The sequence below is a fragment of the Coregonus lavaretus genome (assembly GCF_964263955.1).
Source record: "Coregonus lavaretus genome assembly, chromosome: 23".
Classification (NCBI taxonomy): Eukaryota; Metazoa; Chordata; class Actinopteri; order Salmoniformes; family Salmonidae; genus Coregonus; species Coregonus lavaretus.
Window position 1 is genome coordinate 21,053,603 of NC_140010.1, and position 27,279 is coordinate 21,080,881.

Consider the following 27,279-nt stretch of genomic DNA (forward strand, 5'->3'; position numbering starts at 1 on the left):
CAATTATCCTATCACATCCAAGACCTCATTATATTCAACTAAAGAGGTCAATACTCTTTTATCCAGAGAATAACTTTATCAGATCTAGTCTTAGTGTAGACAGAGGCCGTTGTATTACCTGTCACTGGTAATTGGCAGTGGATCTCTGCAGCACAATGCATCTCTCTCCAAAGGGCTTCAGCTCCCAAGGTCAGTGCAGAACGCAGCAAGAAGGACGACAGTCAGTTCTGCCAAACAAGCTGTCAGCACAAACTTTGTCAGTCAGGGCACAGATGGACAAATAAACTGCTAGAGAGTGATAATAGATGTGATCGTCCCCCTCCCCAACCCCAGCCCTCCCTCCCTCCATCCATCCATCCCCCAGGACTGGAATAGATCTGAAATTGTACCTTTTGTAAAATGCCAATGTAATGTTATCTTTGGAGATACAAAAGAAAAGAAGACTCACTTGAAATCCATTACCTTGAGACTCATTGATTTGGATGTCATCTATGTGGGCTTCACTCTGGCCTGGACGTTTTGTCCTTCAGTGTGTGTAGTTTGGTCTCCATCCACCTCTACCTCATCGTTCTCACATCTCAATATTCTTCTGCACTTTCCAGAATCTTCAGTCCCCAGTTCACATAGACATCTAGTAATATGTGTCCCCCAAGGGTTCCTATGCGGGTCCTATGAAGATGTAAGGTGGGCTATATGCATACTGTTAGGTCATGGCTAGAAGAGGGGGAACACCACTGACCCCTGTTCATTTTGCTGTAATTCAACTCCAGTGATGTACACTAACTTCCCCTCAAAATACTATTAATCCATGTGAAAACTGTTCAGGCATGCTCCTGTGGTGCCAAGCTGGTTCCAAGTTTTTCAAATGTATGTTGGTCAACGCAGTCACGTAATCCCTGTTTGCTGATTTGTCAGGAGTAGATAACACATCGTGTTTACTCTGTCCTTGTTCTCATCCAGAAGCTCTCTGGGACATAAAAAAGCAAACTTTCAACTAACCGCTCACCTTTACCACTGACTGTAGATGGGAAAAAAAGTTTAGTTTGGGCCTCCTGCTCACTGTGCTAAAGGTCATCATTCAGCTCTTCATCTGACATACCAGCACAGTTCTGGGAGCAAGATTTACTATCAGTACATCACTATCAGTCATTACTGAAGACCAAGTAGACAATAATGTACTATTGGAATTGTATCAGACAATTTTACACGATATACAGTACATGCCAAATGGTTTTAAAAACGTACTGTCCAATTGCATTTCAAGATGTATTCTATGGGGGCTCTGTAGAAAGCTTCACATTGATGGAAATAAATATATCAAAAACGTAGCGTCCAATTGCATTTCAAGACCTATTCTATGGGGGCTCTGTAGAAAGCTTCACATTAATGCATATAAATATATTGTATCAAAATTGTGTCTATTTTAACTAATAATTGACTGATCAAACCATTTTCTTTCAGCATAAAGAACCAGCTCTATCAAATATATTACATTGTCTCATCTCTATTGAGACTTCTCAATGTAAACACACTCCCCCTTTATAAGAGAAGGTGATCTGTGGATAATATGCAGTTACTGGCGAGAAAACCAGGTCAAATTCCCCTCTGAAGGGACCACCTGTCACTAGCTGGAGGCACAATGTGAAACCAACGGTCACTGTAGCACACCTCTAGTTTGCTGCTAGTGCTTGACTACTTTGAATTACTAACCACCAAAATTAAGAGACTACAATTGTTGATGTATAGAAAATGAGCAGCATGACCTCATCATTTTGCCCATGAATGCAAAACAATTATGTCTAAATCAACACAAGCAATTAAATCTCCTTAAGCACAGGACCACAATTAAGCTAAGCTAACATGACTAATTGTTGATTTCTAATAGAATGGACTGGGGTGAAAGGGTAATCCTAAAAGCATGCCAATGGTTATTATACAATAAAGTAGGGATACAGTATTGACCATTACCTATTTGATAAATGTTAAAGGGGTTATAAGAAGTTTACAAACTGTTAACTGTTAGTATATATAGTTTAAGGATATGTAATAAACAGTTATAACACATTGTATAAATTGTGTGATTGTTATTGTGGTGCTTAGCAAATTGGCTTACACTTCTGTCCACATTTTTGCAGCAATGCGCCCACATGATGTGGGTCACTTGACAAAGAGATCAGCATAGCCTTCTTATTGCATTATTAGGCTATTGTGCTTATTCACAAGAGTCGACTGAGAAGGGTATTAAAGGATAGGACTACTTGGAAAGATGGAGCAAATTTGCACAGCGCCTATGTAGTCGACTCATTCATTAACAAGCATGATGAAGTTACTGTTAGCTCAAAAGCAGGTGATTGTTGTCGATCTGGAACGCACCTCAGAGCAACTCTACGCCCGGTGTTCTCAGAATGTTCATTCCCGCGAGGCAGCGTTCAGTCATTGGATATCTGTGCTGAGTTTACAATACCATTGGCTCACACAGCTGTCATTGTTCTGCTTCCTGGCTGAACGTGGCAACGCCTGGAACAAGCACGTAAGTAGACACTGTCCACTGACAGTAAAGTAGATATTATCACGTTTCATTCAAAACAGGGGAACATAAAAAAACGAACTTCACTTTAGCCGTTTGTTTTATGTTCAATCAGTATCCACAACGTTGTCCCTCGCGTCTGAATCCGACTTCACTGCTATAGCCTACCGTGCTGAAAAGTTCCTAATTCTTACTCACCTGACTGTTGAACCAGGTAAGTTCCAAGGGTCTATTGCAAGCCAGTATTATGCTACCAGACTGATGGAATTGGTAGAAAATGGCAGGGTAGCATATTTGGATTTTCTTTATAATGTTTTTGACCTGAGTAGGCTACATGAAAATAGGCTGCCCCACAACTGTATCTTGGCTGAATGCTGTATTCACATAGGCTTCGTTTTTTCTGCTTTTAACGCGCTGACAGTGATGCATCCAGAAAGCAGTCAATCCTCTGTTTGTCAATGAGATAAAGGCGTCAAAAGGCACATTTACAGTGCTGTGGTCAATTTACAGTGCTTTGCATCCAGAATTTTTATTTAAAATTAATTATTTGTTGAACTTTTTCTTTGTAATGCATTTTAACGAGGGTATAGATTTAACTAATATGCCTTTAGAGGTCAGTCAACCTATACAAGTAGGCTATTATAGCATTTCTCCTGCCCTCTTTCCACCACTACCATGCTTTCTTCGTACTGCATGCCTTTGGTTATTTCACAGTGATCTACCAGAAGTTGATTTTAAAGATAGAGTCAGTAATATGACATAGATGAACAAAGTAAACAGCATAGTGGGTCAATTATTTCCACAACAACTAAGAGTGTTGGAGCACAGCAAGGCTAAACTTCTCTGCTGTTTTGGTCCAGTGCAGTGCCTCCATCCTTTTGGGGGCCCTAAGCGAGATTTGGTTGGGGGGCCCCCCTCGCAGGCAAAACATTTTAGCATAAGTATAATACAGGAAGACAAAATGTATAGTCCAATATTTACACATGTTTTGGGGAAGGGAGGATTGCAGGCAAGTGTTTAAATTGTGCAGTATTTAGCAATCATAATAAGAGTCTGGTAGCAGCAGGTGTGTATGTGTGTGTGTGTGTGTGTGTGTGTGTGTGTGTGTGTGGAGAATCAGAGCAGGAGGTCAGTCCAGTTCAAGTTTTCAGCTGTCTGATGGCTTGTAGATAGAAACTGTCTCTGAGGCTGTTGGTATCAGACCTCATGCTCCGATACCATCTCCCCGACAGTAAGGGAGTGAACAGCTCGTGGCTGGGGTGTGTGGGGTCCTTGATGATGCTGCGGGCCTTACTCAGGCACCATTTTTAGATGATGTCCTGGATTGGTGTTAACACGGCCCCAGTGATGTACTGGGCTGTCTTCACCACCCGCTGGAGGGCCTTGTGGTCGTGGACAGAGCTGTTCCCGTACCAGGCCGTGATGCAACCGGTCAGGACGCTCTCGATGGTGCAGCGGTAGTTCTTGGAGAGGACCCGGGGTGGCATGATGAATTTCTTCAGCCGCCTTAGGAAGTACAGACGCTGTTGCGCCCTCTTGACAAGAGTGGTGGTGTTGTTGGTCCATGTCAAGTCCTCGGTGATGTGGATGCAGAGGAACTTAAAACTGCTGACTCTCTCTACTGCAGTCCCATTGATGTGGATCAGAACATGTTTCTGAAGTCAACAATCAACTCCTTTGTTTTTCTGACATTGAGGGAGAGGTTGTTGTCCTGGCACCACAATGCCAGTTCACTTACCTCCTCCCTATAGGCTGACTCATCTTTGTTGGTTATCAGGCCTACGACCGTGGTGTCGTCAGCAAACTTGATGATGGACACATTACTCTGCTTATCTTAATCAGCGTAAGGTCAAAATCGAAGTAAGCATACGCCAATTAAAACACCTGGTTTTCTGAGCAATCTTTCGAATTATTAGAACATGTAAACACCTTAATCGGCGTTCCAGCCGTGTATATGATCTGCGCATGTGCTAGCACCAGCCGAGCAAGCCTCCCTCTTTAGCCCAAATGAAGTGATTTCGGAACAACTGAATGTATGCGTCTTAGAAGTCGTTTTCACATACATTTCCATTTACGTCATTTAGCAGACGCTCTTATCCAGAGCGACTTACAAATTGGTGCATTCACCTTATGATAGCCAGTGGGACAACCACTTTACAATTCTTTTATTTTTTATAATTTTTTTATTTTGTGGGGGTGGGGTAGGGGGGGGGTAGAATTATTACTTTTATACTATCCCAGGTATTCCTTAAAGAGGTAGGGTTTCAAGTGTCTCCGGAAGGTGGTCAGTGACTCCGCTGTCCTGGCGTCGTGAGGGAGCTTGTTCCACCATTGGGGTGCCAGAGCAATGAACAGTTTTGACTGGGCTGAGCGGGAACTGTGCTTCCGCAGAGGTAGGGGGACCAGCAGGCCAGAGGTGGAAGAACGCAATGTCCTCGTTTGGGTGTAGGGACTGATCAGAGCCTGAAGGTAAGGAGGTGCCGTTCCCCTCACAGCTCCGTAGGCTAGCACCATGGTCTTGTAGCAGATGCGAGCTTCAACTGGAAGCCAGTGGAGTGTGCGGAGGAGCGGGGTGACGTGAGAGAACTTGGGAAGGTTGAACACCAGACGGGCTGCAGCGTTCTGGATGAGTTGTAGGGGTTTAATGGCACAGGCAGGGAGCCCAGCCAACAGTGAGTTGCAGTAATCCAGACGGGAGATGACAAGTGCCTGGATTAGGACCTGTGCCGCTTCCTGTGTAAGGTAGGGTCGTACTCTGCGAATGTTGTAGAGCATGAACCTACAGGATCGGGTCACCGCTTTGATGTTAGCGGAGAACGTCAGGGTGTTGTCCAGGGTCACACCAAGGTTCTTTGCACTCTGGGAGGAGGACACAACGGAGTTGTCAACCGTGATGGCAGATCATGGAGCGGGCAGTCCTTCCCCGGGAGGAGGAGCAGCTCCGTCTTGCCAAGGTTCAGCTTGAGGTGGTGATCTGACATCCACACTGATATGTCTGCCAGACATGCAGAGATGCGATTCGCATACAAACTTTATATGTCCGAACTCAGAATCAAATATGCTTCCCAAAAACAATATGGACGCTGTGGTAGAACGTTTATTTTGATTGGCGAATTTCTGCATTTATCAGAGTGCCATCAGTAGCCTGATTTCAGATGTGTCCATGTAAACAGGATTATGAGGGAAATCGTTCTTCTTGTAATGCATGTAAATGTTTTAATCGAATTATTATATTAATCTGACTATCCACAATAATCATATTATTTTGTGCATGTAACCGTGCTCAGTGACTGACATAACAAGTGGATAACTGCTGATGTACTACCACATTTCTAAATTGCACCTTGTGTATTCTACTTTTATCACTCTTAACAGTAAGTTCAAACCCCGACTGAGTTCCAACATTTTATTTTAATTTACTTTTTGGGGGTCGGGGGCTCCCTAGCGGCTTCAGGGCCCTACGCGCAGCGCGTAGTCTGCGTATAGACAGAGGCGGCACTGGTCCCATGGCTACCATGTTGTAAGAACCCATGCACATGCACCAATACATTGTGTGACTGTGTGAGAGCGAAGTCTTGTATCTTGCTCATCATAATATCTGCAGTTCTGTTTGAATATGTGATCTAAAGATAACACAACTTGTGGCCAACCCCCCACACCCTTGTGGAGAGGCACTCAGTTTTGTGGCCCATGTTAAACCCAGTTTCACTCTAGCTCTGTACAATTATACCCCTTCACAGATAGTGTAACTTCTTGGAGCTCAACACATTCTGTTACGTCAAGACAGTTTGTGGAAATCAGTTTTATTGTTGTTTTGTGTTAAAGTAAGGTTACTTCTGTAGTAATTTGCCTCACAATCTGATTTCAGAATATGACTCTTGCTAGATAGACTGTGGGTGGCGCTCAATGGCAAATACCTTTTTTGAATTTGAATAATGAATTGGCTTTGCTTGCCTGCTTTATACATATCTCTTTCCCTCAGGGTACGAATATGGCACCATGGATTATTCAAATTGCCTTGGTGGCAATGAGTATCTTAATCGAAACTACTGAAGGGAATAAAGACAAAGTGCTGTATTGTTCAGGTAAATTGTCCTTTTCTACCTATCAATATGCTTTTTTCAGGACTTAGGCCTACATGTAATGCAGCACCTGTTAATAGTCAATACAGACCATAGATATGCAAAGTGTTGTGAAGTATTGTGATAAAATATATTATTTTGTGACAAGTTAACTCAAGCAAACTGATGTCTTGTAAGTTCGTTCCCTATCATTTGACCTGCCAGGGCAGCATTTCCTATTCTACATCTGTGCAATTTTGGACATTCATTATATTAGTAAAACTATTTTGAGGTGTTATTCTTTGTGCATGCAGTTTTTTTCAAAAGTGTAGAAGGACAGAGACAATTTACAATATTCTTTATCTAAAAATAAGAAAGGCGCACTATGGAAAACTTCCATCATAATATTTCAAATTTTCCAGCAATTACATAGTTTTAGCAATTGTGTTTTAAAAAGCCAAATTAAACTTGGTGAAAGGCAGCTCATCACATGTCATTGGTGACCATTTTCTTTCTTTAAACTCAAGTGACACTGCAGTCTTACCAAACCTTGGAGTCATCCTTGCATGACTATGTAACACTTGTCAAGCTACCAATGCAAACTCTCAGCACAGTACGCTATTATTGTAGCCTACTGTATCAAAGCATCAAAGCTGTGACCGAGAGACTGATAAACAGCCTCTATCTCCAGGCCATCAGACTGTTAAACAGTCACCACCCTGCCCTGCCCTGAACCTTAGTCACTGTTACTAGCTGCCTACCACCCGGTACTCTACCCTGCCCCTTAGAGACTGCTTTGCCCTATGTACATAGAGTCAATGAACACTGGTCACTTGAGTAATGTTTACATACTGTTTTACCGACTTTATATGTACAGTGCCTTCAGAAAGTATTCACACCCCTTGACTTTTTCCTAATTTAGTTGTTTTACAGCCTGAATTTAAAATGGATGAAATTTAGCATTTTTGTCACTGGCCTACAAACAATACCCCATAATTTCTAAGTGGAATTATGTTAATTAGAAATGAAAAGCTGAAATGTCTTGAGTCAATAAGTATTCAACCCCTTTGTTCTGGCAAGCCTAAATAAGTTCAGGAGTAAAAATGTGCATAGCAACACAGTAAGTTGCATGGATTCACTCTGTGTGCAATAATAGTGTTTAACATGATTTTTAAATGACTACCTCATCTCTGTACCCCCCACATACAATTATCTGTAAGGTCCCTCAGTTGAGCACTGAATTTCAAACACAGATTCAACCACAAAGACCAGGGAGGTTTTCCAAGGCCTCGCAAAGAAGGGCACCCATTGGTAGATGGGTAAAAAAATAAGTAGACATTGAATAACTCTTTGAGCATGGTGAAGTTATTAATTACACTTTGGGTGGTGTATCAATACATCCAGTTACTACAAAGATACAGGTGTCCTTCCTAACTCAGTTGCCGGAGAGGAAGGAAACCGCTTAGGGATTTCACCATGAAGCCAATGGTGACTTTAAAACAGTTACAGAGTTGAATGGCTGTGATAGGAGAAATCAGAGGATGGATCAACAACATTGTAGTTACTCCACAATATTAACCTAATTGACAGAGTGGAAAGAAGGAAGCCTGTACAGAATATAAATATTCCAAACCATGCATCCTCTTTGCAACAAGGCACAAAAGTAATACTGTAAAGAATTTGGCAAAGCAATTAACTTTTTATCCTGAATACAAAGTGTTATGTTTGGGGCAAATCCAATACAACACATTACTGAGTACCACGCTCCATAATTTTAAGCACAGTGGTGGCTGCATCATGTTATGGTTATGCTTGTAATCGTTACGGACTGGGGAGTTTTTCAGGATGAAAAGAAAAACCTGGTTCAGTCTGCTTTCCATCAGACACTGGGAGATGAATTCACCTTTCAGCAGGACAATAACTTAAAACACACTGCCAAATATACACTGGAGTTCCTTACCAAGACAGTGAATGTTCCTGAGTGGCCGAGTTACAGTTTTGACTTAAATCTGCTTGAAAATCTATGGCAAGACTTGAAAATTGTTGTCTAGCAATGACCAACAACCAATTTGAAAGAGCTTGAAGAATTGTGAAAAGAATAATGGGCAAATATTGTACAATCCAGGTGTGGAATGCTCCTAGAGACTTACCCAGAAAGACTCACAGCTGTAATTCTAAAATGTATTGAGTCAGGGGTGTGAATACTTATGTAAATTAGATATTTCTGTATTTCATTTTCAATCAATTTTGAATTCCGTCTGCAACACAACAAAATGTGGAATAAGTCAGCAGTGGAGTCTGTTGAGGGGAAGATGGCTCATAATAATGGCAGGAAAGAAACAAATGGAATGGCATCAAACACATGGAAACCATGGAAACCATGTGTTTGATGTATTTGATACCATTCCACTGATTCTGCTCCAGCCATTACCACGAGCCCGTCCTCCCCAATTAAGGTGCCACCAACCTCCTGTGGTCAAGGGGTATGAATACTTTCTGAAGGGACTGTATTCTAGTCATGGCTCATCCTATATAACTACTGCTGTTCACACCTTTTCTATTCATAAACTGTCCATACTGTCTATACACACCATTTTATATATATATATACACACACACACACAGTGGGGAGAACAAGTATTTGATACACTGCCGATTTTGCAGGTTTTCCTACTTACAAAGCATGTAGAGGTCTGTAATTTTTATCATAGGTACACTTCAACTGTGAGAGACGGAATCTAAAACAAAAATCCAGAAAATCACATTGTATGATTTTTAAGTAATTAATTTGCATTTTATTGCATGACATAAGTATTTGATCACCTACCAACCAGTAAGAATTCCGGCTCTCACAGACCTGTTAGTTTTTCTTTAAGAAGCCCTCCTGTTCTCCACTCATTACCTGTATTAACTGCACCTGTTTGAACTCGTTACCTGTATAAAAGACACCTGTCCACACACTCAATCAAACAGACTCCAACCTCTCCACAATGGCCAAGACCAGAGCGCTGTGTAAGGACATCAGGGTTAAAATTGTAGACCTGCACAAGGCTGGGATGGGCTACAGGACAATAGGCAAGCAGCTTGGTGAGAAGGCAACAACTGTTGGCGCAATTATTAGAAAATAGAAGAAGTTCAAGATGACGGTCAATCACCCTCGGTCTGGGGCCCCATGCAAGATCTCACCTCGTGGGGCATCAATGATCATGAGGAAGGTGAGGGATCAGCCCAGAACTACACAGCAGGACCTGGTCAATGACCTGAAGAGAGCTGGGACCACAGTCTCAAAGAAAACCATTAGTAACACACTACGCCGTCATGGATTAAAATCCTGCAGCGCACGCAAGGTCCCCCTGCTCAAGCCAGCGCATGTCCAGGCCCGTCTGAAGTTTGCCAATGACCATCTGGATGATCCAGAGGAGGAATGGGAGAAGGTCATGTGGTCTGATGAGACAAAAATAGAGCTTTTTGGTCTAAACTCCACTCGCCATGTTTGGAGGAAGAAGAAGGATGAGTACAACCCCAAGAACACCATCCCAACCGTGAAGCATGGAAGTGGAAAAATCTTTCTTTGGGGATGCTTTTCTGCAAAGGGGACAGGACGACTGCACCGTATTGAGGGGAGGATGGAAGGGGCCATGTATCGCGAGATCTTAGCCAACAACCTCCTTCCCTCAGTAAGAGCATTGAAGATGGGTCGTGGCTGGGTCTTCCAGCATGACAACGACCCGAAACACACAGCCAGGGCAACTAAGGAGTGGCTCCGTAAGAAGCATCTCAAGGTCCTGGAGTGGCCTAGCCAGTCTCCAGACCTGAACCCAATAGAACATCTTTGGAGGGAGCTGAAAGTACGTATTGCCCAGCGACAGCCCCGAAACCTGAAGGATCTGGAGAAGGTCTGTATGGAGGAGTGGGCCAAAATCCCTGCTGCAGTGTGTGCAAACCTGGTCAAGACCTACAGGAAACGTATGATCTCTGTAATTGCAAAGAAAGGTTTCTGTACCAAATATTAAGATCTGCTTTTCTGATGTATCAACTACTTATGTCATGCAATAAAATGCAAATGAATTACTTAAAAATCATACAATGTGATTTTCTGGATTTTTGTTTTAGATTCCGTCTCTCACAGTTGAAGTGTACCTATGATAAAAATTACAGACCTCTACATGCTTTGTAAGTAGGAAAACCTGCAAAATCGGCAGTGTATCAAATACTTGTTCTCCCCACTGTATATATATACAGTATCTCACAAACGTGAGTACACCCCTCACATTTTTGTACATATTTGAGTATATCTTTTCATGTGACAACACTGAAGAAATGACACTTTGCTACAATGTAAAGTATTGAGTGTACAGCTTGTATAACAGTGTACATTTGCTGTCCCCTCAAAATAACTCAACACACAGCCATTAATGTCTAAACCGCTGGCAACAAAAGTGAGTACACCCCTAAGTGAAAATGTCCAAATTGGGCCCAATTAGCCATTTTCCCTCCCCGGTGTCATGTGACTCGTTAGTGTTACAAGCCCTCAGGTGTGAATGGGGAGAAGGTGTGTTAAATGTGGTGTCATCGCTCTCACACTCCCTCATACTGGTCACTGGAAGTTCAACATGGCACCTCATGGCAAAGAACTCTCTGAGGATCTGAAAAAAAGAATTGTTGCTCTACATAAAGATGGCCTGGGCTATAAGAAGATTGCCTAGACCCTGAAACTGAGCTGCAGCACAGTGGCCAAGACCATACAGCGGTTTAACAGGACAGGTTCCACTCAGAACAGGCCCCGCCTTGGTCGACCAAAGAAGTTGAGTGCACGTGCTCAGCGTCATATCCAGAGGTTGTCTTTGGGAAATAGACGTATGAGTGCTGCCAGCATTGCTGCAGAGGTTGAAGGGGTGGGGGGTCAGCCTGTCAGTGCGCAGACCATACGCCGCACACTGCATCAAATTGGTCTGCATGGCTGTCGTCCCAGAAGGAAGCCTCTTCTAAAGATGATGCACAAGAAAGCCCGCAAACAGTTTGCTGAAGACTAGCAGACTAAGGACATGGATTACTGGAACCATGTCCTGTGGTCTGATGAGACCAAGATAAACGTATTTGGTTCAGATGGTGTCAAGCGTGTGTGGCGGCAACCAGGTGAGGAGTACAAAAACAAGTGTGTCTTGCCTACAGTCAAGCATGGTGGTGGGAGTGTCATGGTCTGGGGCTGCATGAGTGCTGCCGGCACTGGGGAGCTACAGTTCATTGAGGGAACCATGAATACTGTGACATACAATTTGGACATTTTCACTTAGGGGTGTACTCAATTTTGTTGCCAGCGGTTTAGACATTAATGGCTGTGTGTTGTGTTATTTTGAGGGGACAGCAAATTTACACTGTTATACAAGCTGTACACTCACTACTTTACATTGTAGCAAAGTGTCATTTCTTCAGTGTTGTCACATGAAAAGATCTACTCAAATATTTACAAAAATGTGAGGGGTGTACTCACTTTTGTGAGATACTGTATATACTACCAGTCAAAAGTTTGGACACACCTACTCATTCAAGGGTTTTTCTTAATTTTTTCTATTTTTTACATTGTAGAATAATAGTGATGACATCAAAACTATGAAATAACACATGGAATCATGTAGTAACCAAAAAGGTGTCAAACAAATCAAAATATATTTTATATTTGAGATTCTTCAAATAGCCACCCTTTGCCTTGATGACAGCTTTGCACACTCTTGGCATTCTCTCAACCAGCTTCATGAGGTAGTCACATGGAATGCATTTCAATTAAAAGGTGTGCCTTGTTAAAAGTTAATTTGTGGAATTTATTTCCTTCTTAATGCGTTTGAGCCAATCAGTTGTGTTGTGACAAGGTAGGGTATACAGAAGATAGCCCTATTTGGTAAAAGACCAAGTCCATATTATGGCAAGAACAGCTCAAATAAGCAAAGAGAAACGACAGTCCATCATTACTTTAAGACATGAAGGTCAGTCAGTACGGAACATTTCAAGAACTTTGAACGTTTGTTGAAGTGCAGTCGCAAAAACCATCAAGCGCTATGATGAAACTGGCTCTCATGAGGACCGCCACAGGAATGGAAGACCCAGATTTACCTCTGCTGTAGAGGATGAGTTCATTAGAGTTACCAGCCTCAGAAATTGCAGGCCAAATAAATGCTTCACAGAGTTCAAGTAACAGACACATCTCAACATCAACTGTTCAGAGGAGACTGTGTGAATCAGGCCTTCATGGTAGAATTGCTGCAAAGAAACCACTACTAAAGGACACCAATAAGAAGAAGAGACCTGCTTGGGCCAAGAAACACGAGCAATGAACATTAGACCGGTGGAAATGTGTCCTTTGGTCTGGAGTCCAAATTTGATATTTTTGGATCCAACCGCTGTGTCTTTGTGAGACACGGTGTGGATGAATGGATGATCTCTGCATGTGTAGTTCCCAACTAAAGCATGGAGGAGGAGACTGTCTGTGATTTATTTAGAATTCAAGGCACACTTAACCAGCATGGCTACCACAGCATTCTGCAGCTATACGCCATCCCATCTGGTTTGGGCTTAGTGGGACTATCATTTGTTTTTCAACAGGACAATGACCCAACACACCTCCAGGCTGTGTAAGGGCTATTTGACCAAGAAGGAGAGTGATGGAGTGCTGCATCAGATGACCTGGCCTCCACAATCCCCTGACCTCAACCCAATTGAGATGGTTTGGGATGAGTCGGACTGCAGAGTGAAGGAAAAGCAGCCAACAAGTGCTCAGTATATGTGGGAACTCCTTCAAGACTGTTGGAAAAGCATTCCAGGAGAAGCTGGTTGAGAGAATGCCAAGAGTGTGCAAAGCTGTCATCAAGGCAAAGGGTGGCTATTTGAAGAATCTCAAATATAAAATATATTTTGATTTGTTTGACACCTTTTTGGTTACTACATGATTCCATATGTGTTATTTCATAGTTTTGATGTCATCACTATTATTCTACAATGTAAAAAATAATAAAAATAAAGAAAAACCCTTGAATGAGTAGGTGTGTCCAAACTTTTGACCGGTACTGTATATGTTCTCAATGTTGCTATCATGCTGTTAATCATCAGATTTTCAAGCTTATTTCATTAAAAATAATTTTATTGCAGTTTTACTTTTGCTTTTCTTTAGCTGTGGGCATACTATGGATCTAAATATACTTATTTTATAGTAAATGAGTGCTGTGGATTGTTCTAACCTATGTCAGTTTCTTTTAGCATGCAGGGCTATTGTTGATGAGCTCAACTATTCAATCAGTCAGATTGATCCGAAGAAGACTATCCATGTGGGAGGGTTCAGACTCAACCCTGATGGGAGCCTGACTGATAAAAAGGTAGCTACCTCAGTAAAAGCATGTTGCAAAAGTACGAAATTCTTCCAAAGTGCGCTCCACTGGAGCAAAACATCTCATAGTAAACATAAAGCTATCGATTGAATTTTCTGGAAATAAAACATTTGATTTATGAATTTAGAGATCGATGCATCATTTATACAGTGAAGAATGCATATTCATACTTAAAATACTTGGCAAAACATAGGTCTAGTGGTTTCATAGTAGTTCCTGGTTTCCTGGATCTCGTACCTTGAGAAATGGAATTTAGTGTAGTGTGAAACAAGAAAATAAAGATTTACATTTTAGTCATTTAGCAGACGCTCTTATCCAGAGCGACTTACAGTTAGTGAGTGCATACATTTTCATACTGGTCCCCCATGGGAATCGAACCCACAACCCTGGCGTTGCAAGCGCATGCTCTACCAACTGAGCTACACGGGACTACAGATCAGTATGTAACTTAATTTCATTTTGGGTGGTTGTAAGCATTGGGACCCGCTTTATTACCGTTTCACCTGAATTTCCATCTGGAAATTCAAACCACTGTATTTCCCTATATTTCGACCCAAGCATTGTTGTGGTGTGAAGAGGTCAGGTCTGGTAGTGTTCCAGTGTCCTATCACTAGTGTCCAGGGACTGTCATTAGCTGGTCAGCTCCCCTATTGATCTCAGGGGTTAATCCCCTTTTGATGGTAATTGATAGCTAGTAACATGCTGTTTATTTAGCTAGGCTGTTTGTGGTTTTTCCTCTCCCCTGTGGCCATTTCAAGTTAACTTTCAAGTAAAAGGGATTATGATATATCTAATAATATGACAACTCCAACTCTCTCTCATTCATATTGATTTGAATTCAATCAAACATTCCATAGGCATAGTATAACAAACATTATAGAGTTGGATGAGTTTTTACTTGAAGTATCGTCTTGACCTTCTCTTGCCACATGAATAGTTTTTGACATCAATTAGTCTCTGTCCTTCCTGTTTATTATGCTCAGTCTATGGATCAGCTCTGTATGTCATATTCACAGACTCTCATTAAGTGTTTCCTAAAAGAGGGTTAATTTGAAAAGAAATGCTAATTACAGTTCCTATACCTCTGTGAGTCTTGTTCATATTCCATTTAGTTTGCCCTCAAGCTGTGTGGGTGTGCCTCTGCAATACCCCTGTTGTTGTTAGTAGAGAGAGAGTTTATGAATGCAATGATATAGCTCCACTATAATCACTGAATCAAAATGAATACTAGTAAGAGAAGAGTTAAGTATTTAATGATGTACCTGTTTTTACAGTGCTCTGAACAGTAAGCACATTGACTTTTAAGTGAAATGACCAACACACCGTGATGGCTGATCAACTCTTTTGATCAACTTCTATACTTACTGCCCTATGGAAGTGTACCTTTTGCACTAATCACTGGCTTGTTTTGACTTCTGAGCATAAATCCAAGAAACCCTCCCCCACCCCACCGCACTGGCTTTTGACCCTGTCTGAATCAAGGTGGGAGGGGTGTCCAAGCTTAGATGCCATCATCGGAGATTTGCTGGTCTTAAGTCTCCTTTGCTCTCCTCAGCAAGCAGCGGGGCTCCCTGAAGGCAGTGTTGACACCAGTCACACCACAAAGTTAAACCTACAACAATGAATCATTAAGCCAAAGACATTGAACTTAGATGAATAAGTTGATGAAAGTTGTTCATGTCTTACGTTTTTATGTTCGTATATAGATAGTATATCATAAATGTATTAATTCTCAATGAATGGCTTTTAATGTTTCTGGTTGGACCATGAAAAAAAAATGGCTGTCACTCTTCATTAATTGCATTTTTTGGATTGTCATGATAAAGGTAAATATTGCAGCAATCGTTTATCTGTGTGTTTATGCACATATTTCCTTATCTGAAGACTATAACAACATTACACGTTGTTGTAAATTGTGGAATTAATAGGTTCTAGTTTTTATGAATGTGTTTTCATTGGTCCATATTATTCACACCAGAAATTGAAAGCCCCTTTCCAATAATGGCTGGTTTTCCAATGGGAATTCAATGGAGGATAGCATCTCTGAGAAGCCTTTTCTCTGCAAGGTCTGCCTAGTCCCCTCCTCATTCTTCAGGAAATGTGTGATTGACAGGTCCCTTTCAAACCCCTTAGACTGGTAAGGAAGGAATTTAATTCCACACCATTTTCAGGATTGCATGATAAGGATTTGGCTTGAGGTTGGACTTTTTCATGCTGGATGTTGTTTAAAAAAAAAAAAAAAAGCATTTAAGGCAGATTTTTCTGACCAATTAGGTTAAAATCTCATCATACATATTCATAGAAAACCCCTATGGTGTAAAAAAAAAATAAGTAATAATAATCAGAATAGCAAAATGTTATGATCACAATTTTTGCCAAAAAGTGCTGCTATGGTTGAATGCAGTGCACACTTGATATTCCCATTTTTGTTTTGAAGTGACTTATTAGTTAACAGTTAAACATTAATGTGGAAGTAGTCAAACCATAATTTTTTTTTGATAGACCATCCTCAATGTTAACTACTTATCTCTCTGTACATTGAAAAGGGAGAGAAATGTGTAGCAAGGTTCAGGCAGTTCCCTGAGACCTTTTTATCTTATTTGTGAGCAGATGGCAGTGAGCCACGGAAGCCCCTTTGTGTCACTAAGAGTCAGATATAAAAAAATAAAAAAAGAGGAGGGGGAAAATGCTTCTATAATGTAATCAGTGGGTCCGGAAGGGTCCATACTGAGGCTGAAAGGGGACAATAGGGTCAGGGATATATCTACATTGCACAAAATCCAGTTCATCTGCAATATGCCCCCCTTCCCCTCGCCCAGCACCTTTTGACCGGGATTGACAAGGAAAACTTCCTGCTTTGATCATTGGAGGGTGGAGGAGATGAACCGCCAAAAGGGACCAAAGGATGAGACTGAACTGTTTACCCTGCACTTGGCTGCTGTTTAGGCCTCCCCCTGCTCCTTAACTCAGCCCCCCTCCCCGGCCCTTTCACTGCCCCCGTCACCCTTTCCCCTCTCTCCTTCCGGGGAGGCCACGGGGGCGGGAGCATAGTGCACCTTGACCTGTCTAGACACCATTGCATGTGTTGTCCTGTTTCCAAGGGGAAGGGGTATACTTCTACAGGTTAAATGTCATAGTTTCAGCATAGGGGAAGTAGGGGTTGTTTGTGTGATGGGAATGGAAGTTAGGGGTCACCAACATGACCCGGTCGGATCCCAAGCAACTTCATAGAACTGGAATTTTAAAAAAATGTGATTATTTTTTATTTTATGTTTTTATCCACCAGGTCCCGCTTGCTAGATCTGAGACCAACTTGAGTGAGCTTCTGGATGGAGTTTGTGGTAGCATGAGTGACTATGCTCTTCATGTGGACCCAGACACCAAGAAAAAGCAATACAAAAGATTTGCTCCAAGAAGTTCTGATGCTGGGGATTTTCCTGATTTTAAAAATTTTAAGTTTGATGGCCCAGAGGGATCCAATGCCCTAAAATTTGTGGTAAGTGTGGCAATAATTTATTAATTTACTCACATATTTATTCATTTATTTTCACTCATGCTGTACATCATGCTGTACATACTTCAAAGTGCAGGTGAAGTAGCTACATTTTTTCCTATGTTCTGCATGTCCAAGTCTTTAAAAAAAAGTATTAACTAAGTCTTTCAAAAGTGAATAGAGATATTGGTAGCAGAGGGAAACTGCTTATTATGTTTTGTTAACCAGGATGAAACTTTGATGTAATTTAAAGCACAGAAGTCAATGTTATACCTTGGCCTTTGATATCACAGCTTGATATTATCTGAAAATCCAGTTACATTCTTGATAATTGTGCCCGTAACATTAAAACGTACATTGATATTGTTTTTCCACTTTACTTATCACCTTTTTAGTTAAGATCTATTTCATGCACCGTAGTCTGTAATATAGAAAGCCATTAATTGAAATTATAACAAGAACTCTGGAAATATGTGGATTAAATCTTGCATTTGTATTTTTCATTATTATTGTATTTTATACAGTTATACAGTGTAACATTCAATGTTGAAGTTTGTCATTTTGGTGCCAGGGGTGTACTGTATGTTAACCCAAAATGCAGGCAATAACATATTTTCCTTTGTTAATTTAGAATTATATTGTGGTCTTACATGTAATTTGCGCATATTTAAGATCAAGTTAGGCACCACAAGTAAGAAATTGTATGATGTGCAAAGATGTCTGTCTGTGAGTGTGTGTGTGTGTGTGGAATCGCCAACAATCGTGTTGCCTATCTAGATTACATGAGTCATCCAAGATGGCTGAACGGCATGGCGAGAGGAAAAATGGCAGTCTGCCTCACGGCCGTGCCCAACTACATGCTTGTGAACCTCTCATGTGCGGAAGACCTGTTTTTGCTGTCTGTCGAGTGGTAACCTATCCCCTCTCTACTGTTACAGTGTGAAAGCATTGTGGAGGAGTTTGAAGATGATATCATCTCTCTCTTTGCCAAAGAGACCGACCATGTGGTCGACAAGTTATGCAATGAAGTATCAGGTACGGTTTCAGAGATGTTGTGGTTTCTCTCTCACCAGGCCTCCTGTTTGCCCCTTACTGCATAGATGCTAACTAGAACTATGTTATTACTCACATCGTTACCCAAATGATACTAACTAGAACTATGTTATTACTCACATCGTTACCCAAATGATACTAACTAGAACTATGTTATTACTCACATCGTTACCCAAATGATACTAACTAGAACTATGTTATTACTCACATCGTTACCCAAATGATACTAACTAGAACTATGTTATTACTCACATCGTTACCCAAATGATACTAACTAGAACTATGTTATTACTCACATCGTTACCCAAATGATACTAACTAGAACTATGTTATTACTCACATCGTTACCCAAATGATACTAACTAGAACTATGTTATTACTCACATCGTTACCCAAATGATACTAACTAGAACTATGTTATTACTCACATCGTTACCCAAATGATACTAACTAGAACTATGTTATTACTCACATCGTTACCCAAATGATACTAACTAGAACTATGTTATTACTCACATCGTTACCCAAATGATACTAACTAGAACTATGTTATTACTCACATCGTTACCTAAATGATACTAACTAGAACTATGTTATTACTCACATCGTTACCCAAATGATACTAACTAGAACTATGTTATTACTCACATCGTTACCCAAATGATACTAACTAGAACTATGTTATTACTCACATCGTTACCTAAATGATACTAACTAGAACTATGTTATTACTCACATCGTTACCCAAATGATACTAACTAGAACTATGTTATTACTCACATCGTTACCCAAATGATACTAACTAGAACTATGTTATTACTCACATCGTTACCCAAATGATACTAACTAGAACTATGTTATTACTCACATCGTTACCTAAATGATACTAACTAGAACTATGTTATTACTCACATCGTTACCCAAATGGAGTATTAGAAAACACCAGTGATTAGCGTTTATATTAGTTTATTAAAATGACTACTCACTCTTTTTTTATATGAAGAAATAATCACTGTATCTGGGTGTTTGGGCTTTGAAGAGCTTTGATTTGTGAAGAATAGCAGACAGATGCCCTACAAAATACTCAATTTAGTGATCAGAACATTTTAATGTTGCTGTTTTTTTATTGTGCTACCCCAAACATGTTTAGAAGAGTACCATGTAGCTACCAGGGAATACAAACATGTTTAGAAGAGTACCATGTAGCTACCAGGGAATACAAACATGTTTAGAAGAGTACCATGTAGCTACCAGGGAATACAAACATGTTTAGAAGAGTACCATGTAGCTACCAGGGAATACAAACATGTTTAGAAGAGTACCATGTAGCTACCAGGGAATACAAACATGTTTAGAAGAGTACCATGTAGCTACCAGGGAATACAAACATGACCACTTGTTTATTATGCATCCTAAAACAGAATATGAACATGGATACATCCAGACACTAACTACCTTTATTACAACGCTGATTGTAGTGTCATGATTTTCCCCTTATGTAACTGTCGTCTTTGATCCACCATTTTGTTTCAACCCTGTTAAGTGAGGGTTCTGAAACAGCAGCGCAACTGGCCAAGTACTATTTCTGAGCAGAAACAGTTTATTTAACTGTTATAGAATCTCAGAGGATGATGTTGTGAACCTGTATGAAACTAGTACTCCATTAGAAAAGCTAAAGGGCAATTTTTGTTCAACAAGATCGTGGTCGTAGGCCGATAGTTTGAACGTGCTAGGTTAAGAAAGTCAGGCCGGATTTGGCTTCATCGCTGCTATTTGAGTATCAGGGTTATATGGAATGTATCATCAGAAAGAAACCACAGCTCCTATCTCCTGTATGTTTTTCAATATGTAATTAGTTTTTTGCTAGTGTCATTGCAGTAAATGGTATGTCTTCTACTGGATGTCTGCAATTATTTATAGTTATTTTTAACAGGCCATCTGTCAAGATGGCGAACTCATTTTTGTCAATATTTCATTTCCAGATCACTGTAAAGGCACCAAATTCCAGAGTGACGAACTATAGTTTTACATGCATCTCCGCTGCCAATGACCGGACCAGTTTAGATATATATTTCAAATGAAGAAATCATTCTTGAAGGATATTGTATCAATCAACTTGAATACTTATAAATAAAGTTTTCTATTTTGAATTGAGATACTGGACTAACGTTGTCAAATCCACGGAATTGTATTATGATATAGAAAGTCAGGTGTGTTTCTTTAGAGGTAGTCCTAGTAACTTCCAGATGGGTGCTGTGTCGTCAAAAAGTCATAAATTATACATTTCTTAAATATGCAGGAGGAAGAAGTGGCACTCAAAATAATGATAAGATTGGTGTAAAAATAAATAACCAAGTTTGAATGTGCTGTACTCAGCCTTGAGGGACTGTAAGGAAGCAGCCATGTCAAAAAAGATGGCTTAGTGTCCTACAGGCAATGTCAAAATGAGCTGGATCAGCAATGCTTTCACCTTCATCAGCTGATCAGTTTTAGAATTGTTTGTAATGTCACAGAATTCCAAATCTGTTGATTGTACAGACCATTTTTCTTGGTCCAGAATTCAACCGTTTGAGATAGTGGATTTCCGCATGGCAGGTTGCATTTGATTTGCACTGTGTGTCCTGGGTGGAGGAGAGAGTTGAAATGGGCAGTCCCATTACGTCCCATCATCTGCTGTCTCCAACAATTGAATTCCAGTCGTGGTATCATTTTAAACATTAGTATGTGCTCTGAAATATGGGGAAGTATGACAATTGATCCAACAATTTTTCTAAAATACCCCTTTTGATTGATATTATTTTGGGATGTATTTCTTTATTTGAACTTTGTGTGATGTTATGACCCATTTTTTTATAATATAGATCAGAACATGTATCCAAAGGGATCTCCCTTTATCGGTGATAAGCAGAATTAGCAATGTTACAACAACAAAAAATGCAAGGTGGGTAAAAAGAACCTACAGGAGAGCATTGATAGTTATACAGTGCCTGATATGCTTATTTCCCTATAAAAACATTTCTAAATCAAGTAAACTATCATCAAAATTGAGAACACTCATGTCTCAGAGCACACAGGTTGTAAATTCACCATCTACAGATTGAACACATTGCTATATGCCAGGGAAATGCAAAACCTCATGGACAATGTTGTTCCTTTTTCATATAATGACCCTCACAGCTTCATCCAATAATAACAAATAGTCACATATGTATTTTGGGGCTTTATGATCTAAATATTATTTAGCATTTTTAGACAGTTTTACCCAACATGTATCTACACCTATTTGTGGAAAGATTTGGGTCAGTTTTAGAGAAAGAAATTCAAACCTCCTTTGCTAAGGAACAAAGAACAAATGCATGGGTCAAGTTTTGTATGTGTCAAACTTCCACTGGCTACATGTGACTGAAAACAAACCCTATGAAGCAGGCAAGTTGAATACAAACAGGATATATAATTTTCATTATCAGGAATTACAGCATTTTCCCCCAACTGCACATCCAGTTCTTTTAAAACAAAAGTTTTCAACTTGTTGCATATTCCTATAAGTTTTGTGTTGGGAGTTTCTTCTGGCTTAAGAAAGTGTCAGCTTTGCTTTGTGTGCATAGCTGTCTCTGGATGTCTAGGGCTTGAGCTTAACTTCATGACAGATCAAGGGTTACCAAGGTGCTGTTGGCAAGGGGCTCAAAGTGGCGGGGCAAACTGGACCACTAAATGCTCATTTCCTACGCATGTTAGTGCCTTTGCACTATGCTGAGTGGACTCCTGGAGGGGGTTTCTCAGATGAAATGCAACCTTCACACAGGTAATGAGGACTATATGATAAACCATTTGTACAATTTCTTAAATGCAATTTCAATGGTCCAGGAAGACCATCTCATTCAGAAATGTTGGGAAAGTGAATCTTTCCCTTACTCTCTATAAAGTTCAGTCACTGATCTGCAGCATTAACTTGTATTCTAACAAGATTAAAATATATTTGTCCTGGAGATTAGCATACTTAAGTCCTCCTTTGCCTTTTTGGTAGTGGCAGTGTGCTTTGATCTGTGTTGCGTGGCAAGAGCCTAGCTTGGGCCCGGCCATCCGAGTGCCAAGTGTGAAATTGGCCTGATGTCATCCCCATTCTTCACCATATACATCTTTCACCAGCTTAATTATATTTCCGCCACAAAGCCCTAGCGCTTCATTCCATATTCAAGTTTGACTAGGAAGCATTTAAGAACTATGGATAAATAACTCAGTGGGGGAAGGGACAGGATGGGTCTTTTGTTTGAGAGACACACAAGAGACATCAATACTTTTCTGATATGACTGCCCTTTGCCTCTGCCAATTGGAGAGGTTAAATTTTATGACACGGGATATGTGAACTTATGATAACTAAGATGTAGGGCAGGCTATTTATTTCTTCATTGTCTGGGCATTTGCATGTGGACCTTTTTAAAGTCTTGTGACTAAAGTGGTGGCTGGAATGTGGTGGATGAAATCATGTTCATTTTCATGTCCAGAGGCAGGGAATGAAATTGTGGCAGAACTTTCTATCCAAACTTTAACTTTCATCAACATGAAGAGTTATGCAGGAACTTTTTGTGTATTTGATGCTCAAAAGATATCATGCATCACTGGTATGGAGAGTTGGAGGAGAGAACATACAAGCTTTTTGAGGATGGAATTTTTGTGGAAATGTACATAATTTAATGAGATTCCTTTTTTAGGGACATTTTGAATTCCGAGGTGTTGAAGAAGTGATGGGTTAAAGGAAATGAGCCACCTGCAGCTGTGACAGAGGGCTTTGACCTTCATCAGGGGCTCCCAGCCACAGACTCCATTGAGGAACTAACCGAGTTGCTCAGCTCAGCGTCTAAGGCACCAGCTTTTCTAACCCAGAGAGCTCATCAAGTCAGTGACCGTTGGGCGTTACTTCCACATTCACAAGCTGGGCCAGAATAGAAATGCAGATGAGGTTCTGGGGCATTGAGGAGCAGGTCAATGCTGAGAATGGTCCACACAGATAGCTCTCCCTTTTGTGTTTGGATCCTTTTTCAGTTTTTTGGGGCCTTTTATACATGTTTGAGAGCATCAGGTAATACTGAGACTGCAGAATGTTGTGACCTGTATTGGTGACTGAAGTTCAGCCATGTTTGATGTGTTTGGTTATGCATGGCAGTTTTGAAATCCACATGAGAACTATATTATGATCATATTCAAAAGGTGTCATTCTTTTTCTGGATTTGATCAACCTTACTTGGTTGATGTATGTGAGGGGAAATTGACTTTGTTGATGAGAGACTCTGTTACAGGCAGAAACTGGTGACGGGAAAGCATTCAGCATTCTGGATTACTACCTCCTCTGTAACCAAACAATGCAAGTCTCAAAACGTTCATTTATGAGGATATGTATTCTATTGAACCAACTAGTTTTATTGTTTCCATAAGCTTTTAATTCCCAGTTTGTTATTCTGCTGTGGATATGTTTGACAGAGCAAATTATTTGAAGGTGAGTGTTATAGCAACTGAGTGGAATACTGAGTGAAATTGCTGTCGTGGGATTCTAAGAACACTTTCGAGATCATTGCAGAGCACTTTTTGAGAGACAGAAATGAGTACAACATTCCCTTTTGAGATGCTGGGTCTTCTCTTAAACTCTATTCAAGACTCCTAAGTATAGGTGGCCTGAATTCAGCATTGCGCACCAATGACTTGAGAAATGTAAACCTGTATTTTGTCTTTGGTATGAGTTGTGGCGGTCACCCGAACACTACTCAATTGTAAAACTAAAATGAGGTATACTCTGCTGCATATAACTTAGACTGATTATAACATCTTGGTGCAAGTTATGTGTAACTTTTCTTTGTGGTCAACATTTCTTTTTAGTATTTTGCATTTAGTAAATACATTGTAGACTATGTTTGCCTGGCGAAACCTACAGTTGTCCTTTCCATTGTAATTTTAAAAAATGTCATTCCTGGCACAGGGACAAGATACTTTCTCTGCATACCAAGTTTGATTGAATTCTGTTCATACTTAATCTTGAACAGTGCAACTTTTTTAAGTAATTTGAACTCTGTAGTAATTTAACTAACACTTTACAGTCCTGTTACTTTACGGTTTCACCTGCGTTTTCCCTGGTATTTACAAGGACATGATGCAGTAACTATGGATACTTCTGGTACCACTTCCAAGAAATCAACACAACTATAACTACCTGGTACCATTTTGTGTAAGTGCTGCTTGTTTGAATAAAACCCAAAGAAACCAGAATGCAAGTAGGCATATTAGGTCATTACCAGCATGTAATTTATGTAAACACCACTTAAATTGCAGACTGTAAAACAAGTATAATCATAATTTCCATGCATGAAATACTGTATTCTTCTTCATAGGTTTATTTAGCTGATGACCACCTGCAAATAGCCAATCACACAATGCAGTCTACTCTGTATGAGAAAACACGTCCACAAATATGTATATCGAGAGCTAGCCCATCCAGAAAGAGGCATGGGGCAGGCCTTGTATCAAGGAAATGATCATGCATCATACATAAACCCACCAATTGCCTATCCGAGGACAATATTTTTAAGTGGCACTATTTGTTCTGTACTTGGATGAAATTCTCCTCGCTGTTTCATTTACCTTCAAGACAGGCCAGTAGTTGTTATGCAAATTGATATTAGGTTATTTCAACACACATGTGGATTGGCCATATCACATGTATGCCTCAGCAATGGTTCCCAGAGTGGGTGTTTCTGAATTAACAGTAAGCTATTGGTCAGCCCGTTCTTTTAGAGCACTCTGATTATTGACATGTTTATATCACTATAAAAAAAATAAAGGATTTAAACTTGTCTTAGTATTCTTGTGGTTTATTTACTTATTGGTTAATTACACAGTATGATACAAATTATTTACATTTGTCTCGTATCAAAGAATACTGACAGAAAAATACAACCAAAACGTTGTCGTTCTTTATACATATTCTTAAAAATTATGTTGTAAATTAACATTGTATACCATCTCTAATGGTAATAGCCCATTCTTGATATAAACATTTAATGTGTTATTTCTTTGTAGCACAGTACTCATAGAAAAGTTCATTTACAGAATTCTTAAGGCAAAGTGTGTTTTTTCAATTTGGATTTTAATTTACACACACTTAAGATTGACAATAAAAGATCATTCACATCATAAGACCACAATTTGGTAGATACAGCAACTTTTGTCTCATGATATACAGATTGCAGATTTCATGCAAAGGCCTCTAAACGTTTCATTCACAAAAAGAAGTTATTGCAAGAAAAATAAGTTATGTAAACATTCCAGAGCTTCTTTTCGAGAAACAATATGGCCGCTTAGACTATGAGGATTGTTTATAAATATGAATATTATGTTATTTGCAAATAACAATAAAATGTATTTAAAACTATGGAATGCATGGACAATTTGATATACATTATTTGTACAGTAGACCTATATATGATGCCCATTGACGTTACTTCAGCAGTGAAGTGTTTCATAAGAGTAAAATGATTGAAGTGAAGACATATGGTCCATATAGGCCTATGGTACAAAGTTAAAGGTCCTCGCTTGGCACTGAAATCCTGATTTGAGCCGGGGTTAAATTGGATTTTGTTGGTGGTTGAAGTGACCCAAAACGGATGCATTTCCATGATAATTCCAAATGGATATCTGCTCAATTCCCATTGTTGTCATCCACCCCCACCCCCCACCACTCCTCCCTATTTAACCGTTGGATATGAGCTACGCGCGCATAACTTGAACTTTGGGGTGAATCATAGCATTCTTAACCAATGGTAGACTTGCAAGAAAGTTCGTGTTATGCGATTACATACCAGGCAAATATTTCAGTTGATAAAATACTGTTTTGTTTTTCTTACTATATGCTATAGGTATTTCAACAGAGGTCCTTTAGTGAAAGTGAAGTTAGGCTACATTCCTTTTATGACTCAACTAATTTCTATAGTTTGGGTCAAGTTTAAAGTAACTTATAGGCCTATTGAATATATTATGTATTTATTTTTCATCAAATCTCAGTTTCATATCAATACATGTAACCAAAGCTGAATTATTTTACTGAATGTATTAATATTTAATGCTCACGAGATAGCTATAGTTAATGCAGAACTTTAATTGTAATATAAAAATGCATTGTTATCAGATAATACGCATAATTCAATGCGTATGGTTCCTTCCATATCAACTCAGACAGGCTGTATTTTTACACAAAACAAAGGAAACTAAAAAAAAAAACATTTTCAACATGAACATCAAAATACAAGGAAACAGTGTGATTTTTAAAAAAAATCGTCAAAACATAGATAAACACAATTTAGGCTATTTAAATTCACAGTTTCCAAAATGCAGCAGAACAAATCTTTGGACTTCAGCATGTTTCCATTATTTCGGTCAAATGTGATAAAAACAAAACTTACTAAAAACAAAACAAACTTTGATGCTGAAGCAATTCTAAAGTTCCAGGGAGAACATGGCAAAAGTTTTATAAAACAAAATGGTTTAAATCAAATCAAAGTGTCTTGGTCGCGTACACAGATTTGCAGATGCTATCGCAGGTGCAGCGAAATGCTTGTGTTTTTAGCTCCAACAATGCAGTAATAATACCTAGCAAAGTAACAGATTTTTTTTAAAACTATACCTACAGAATATTGCAAAATCCTGTCTCATTCATGTTTTAAATATTTGCTGGTATTTTTGTACACTGGCCCTTTAAAGTTATTTATTGCATTGTATCTTTTTCT

General features: G+C 39.8%; 1 protein-coding gene across 2 annotated transcripts; it reads left to right on the top strand.

Annotated features, from left to right (window-relative positions):
- The first annotated feature begins 2,444 nt into the window (after positions 1 to 2,444).
- On the top strand, positions 2,445 to 20,664 carry cnpy1 (canopy FGF signaling regulator 1). Of its 2 annotated transcripts, none has more exons than XM_084139923.1 (6): positions 2,445 to 2,530; positions 6,510 to 6,612; positions 13,837 to 13,952; positions 17,251 to 17,460; positions 18,396 to 18,492; positions 20,493 to 20,664. In XM_084139923.1, the coding sequence occupies exons 2-6, from the start codon at positions 6,519 to 6,521 to the stop codon at positions 20,531 to 20,533; spliced, it is 558 nt and encodes a 185-aa protein (XP_083996049.1). In that variant the 5' UTR covers positions 2,445 to 2,530; positions 6,510 to 6,518; the 3' UTR covers positions 20,534 to 20,664. The 2 variants fall into 2 exon arrangements, with proteins under 2 accessions (XP_083996049.1, XP_083996048.1); XM_084139922.1 differs by lacking the exon at positions 2,445 to 2,530 and adding an exon at positions 2,537 to 2,741.
- The last annotated feature ends 6,615 nt before the right edge of the window (positions 20,665 to 27,279 follow it).

Coding starts and splice junctions, on each gene's coding strand:
- cnpy1 (XM_084139923.1), top strand. CDS start 6,519: ATGGCACCATGGATTATTCAAATTGCCTTGGTGGCAATGAGTATCTTA. Junction 13,953..17,250: donor GGAGCCTGACTGATAAAAAG/GTAGCTACCTCA, acceptor TTTATCCACCAG/GTCCCGCTTGCTAGATCTGA. Junction 18,493..20,492: donor GTTATGCAATGAAGTATCAG/GTACGGTTTCAG, acceptor TTTCATTTCCAG/ATCACTGTAAAGGCACCAAA.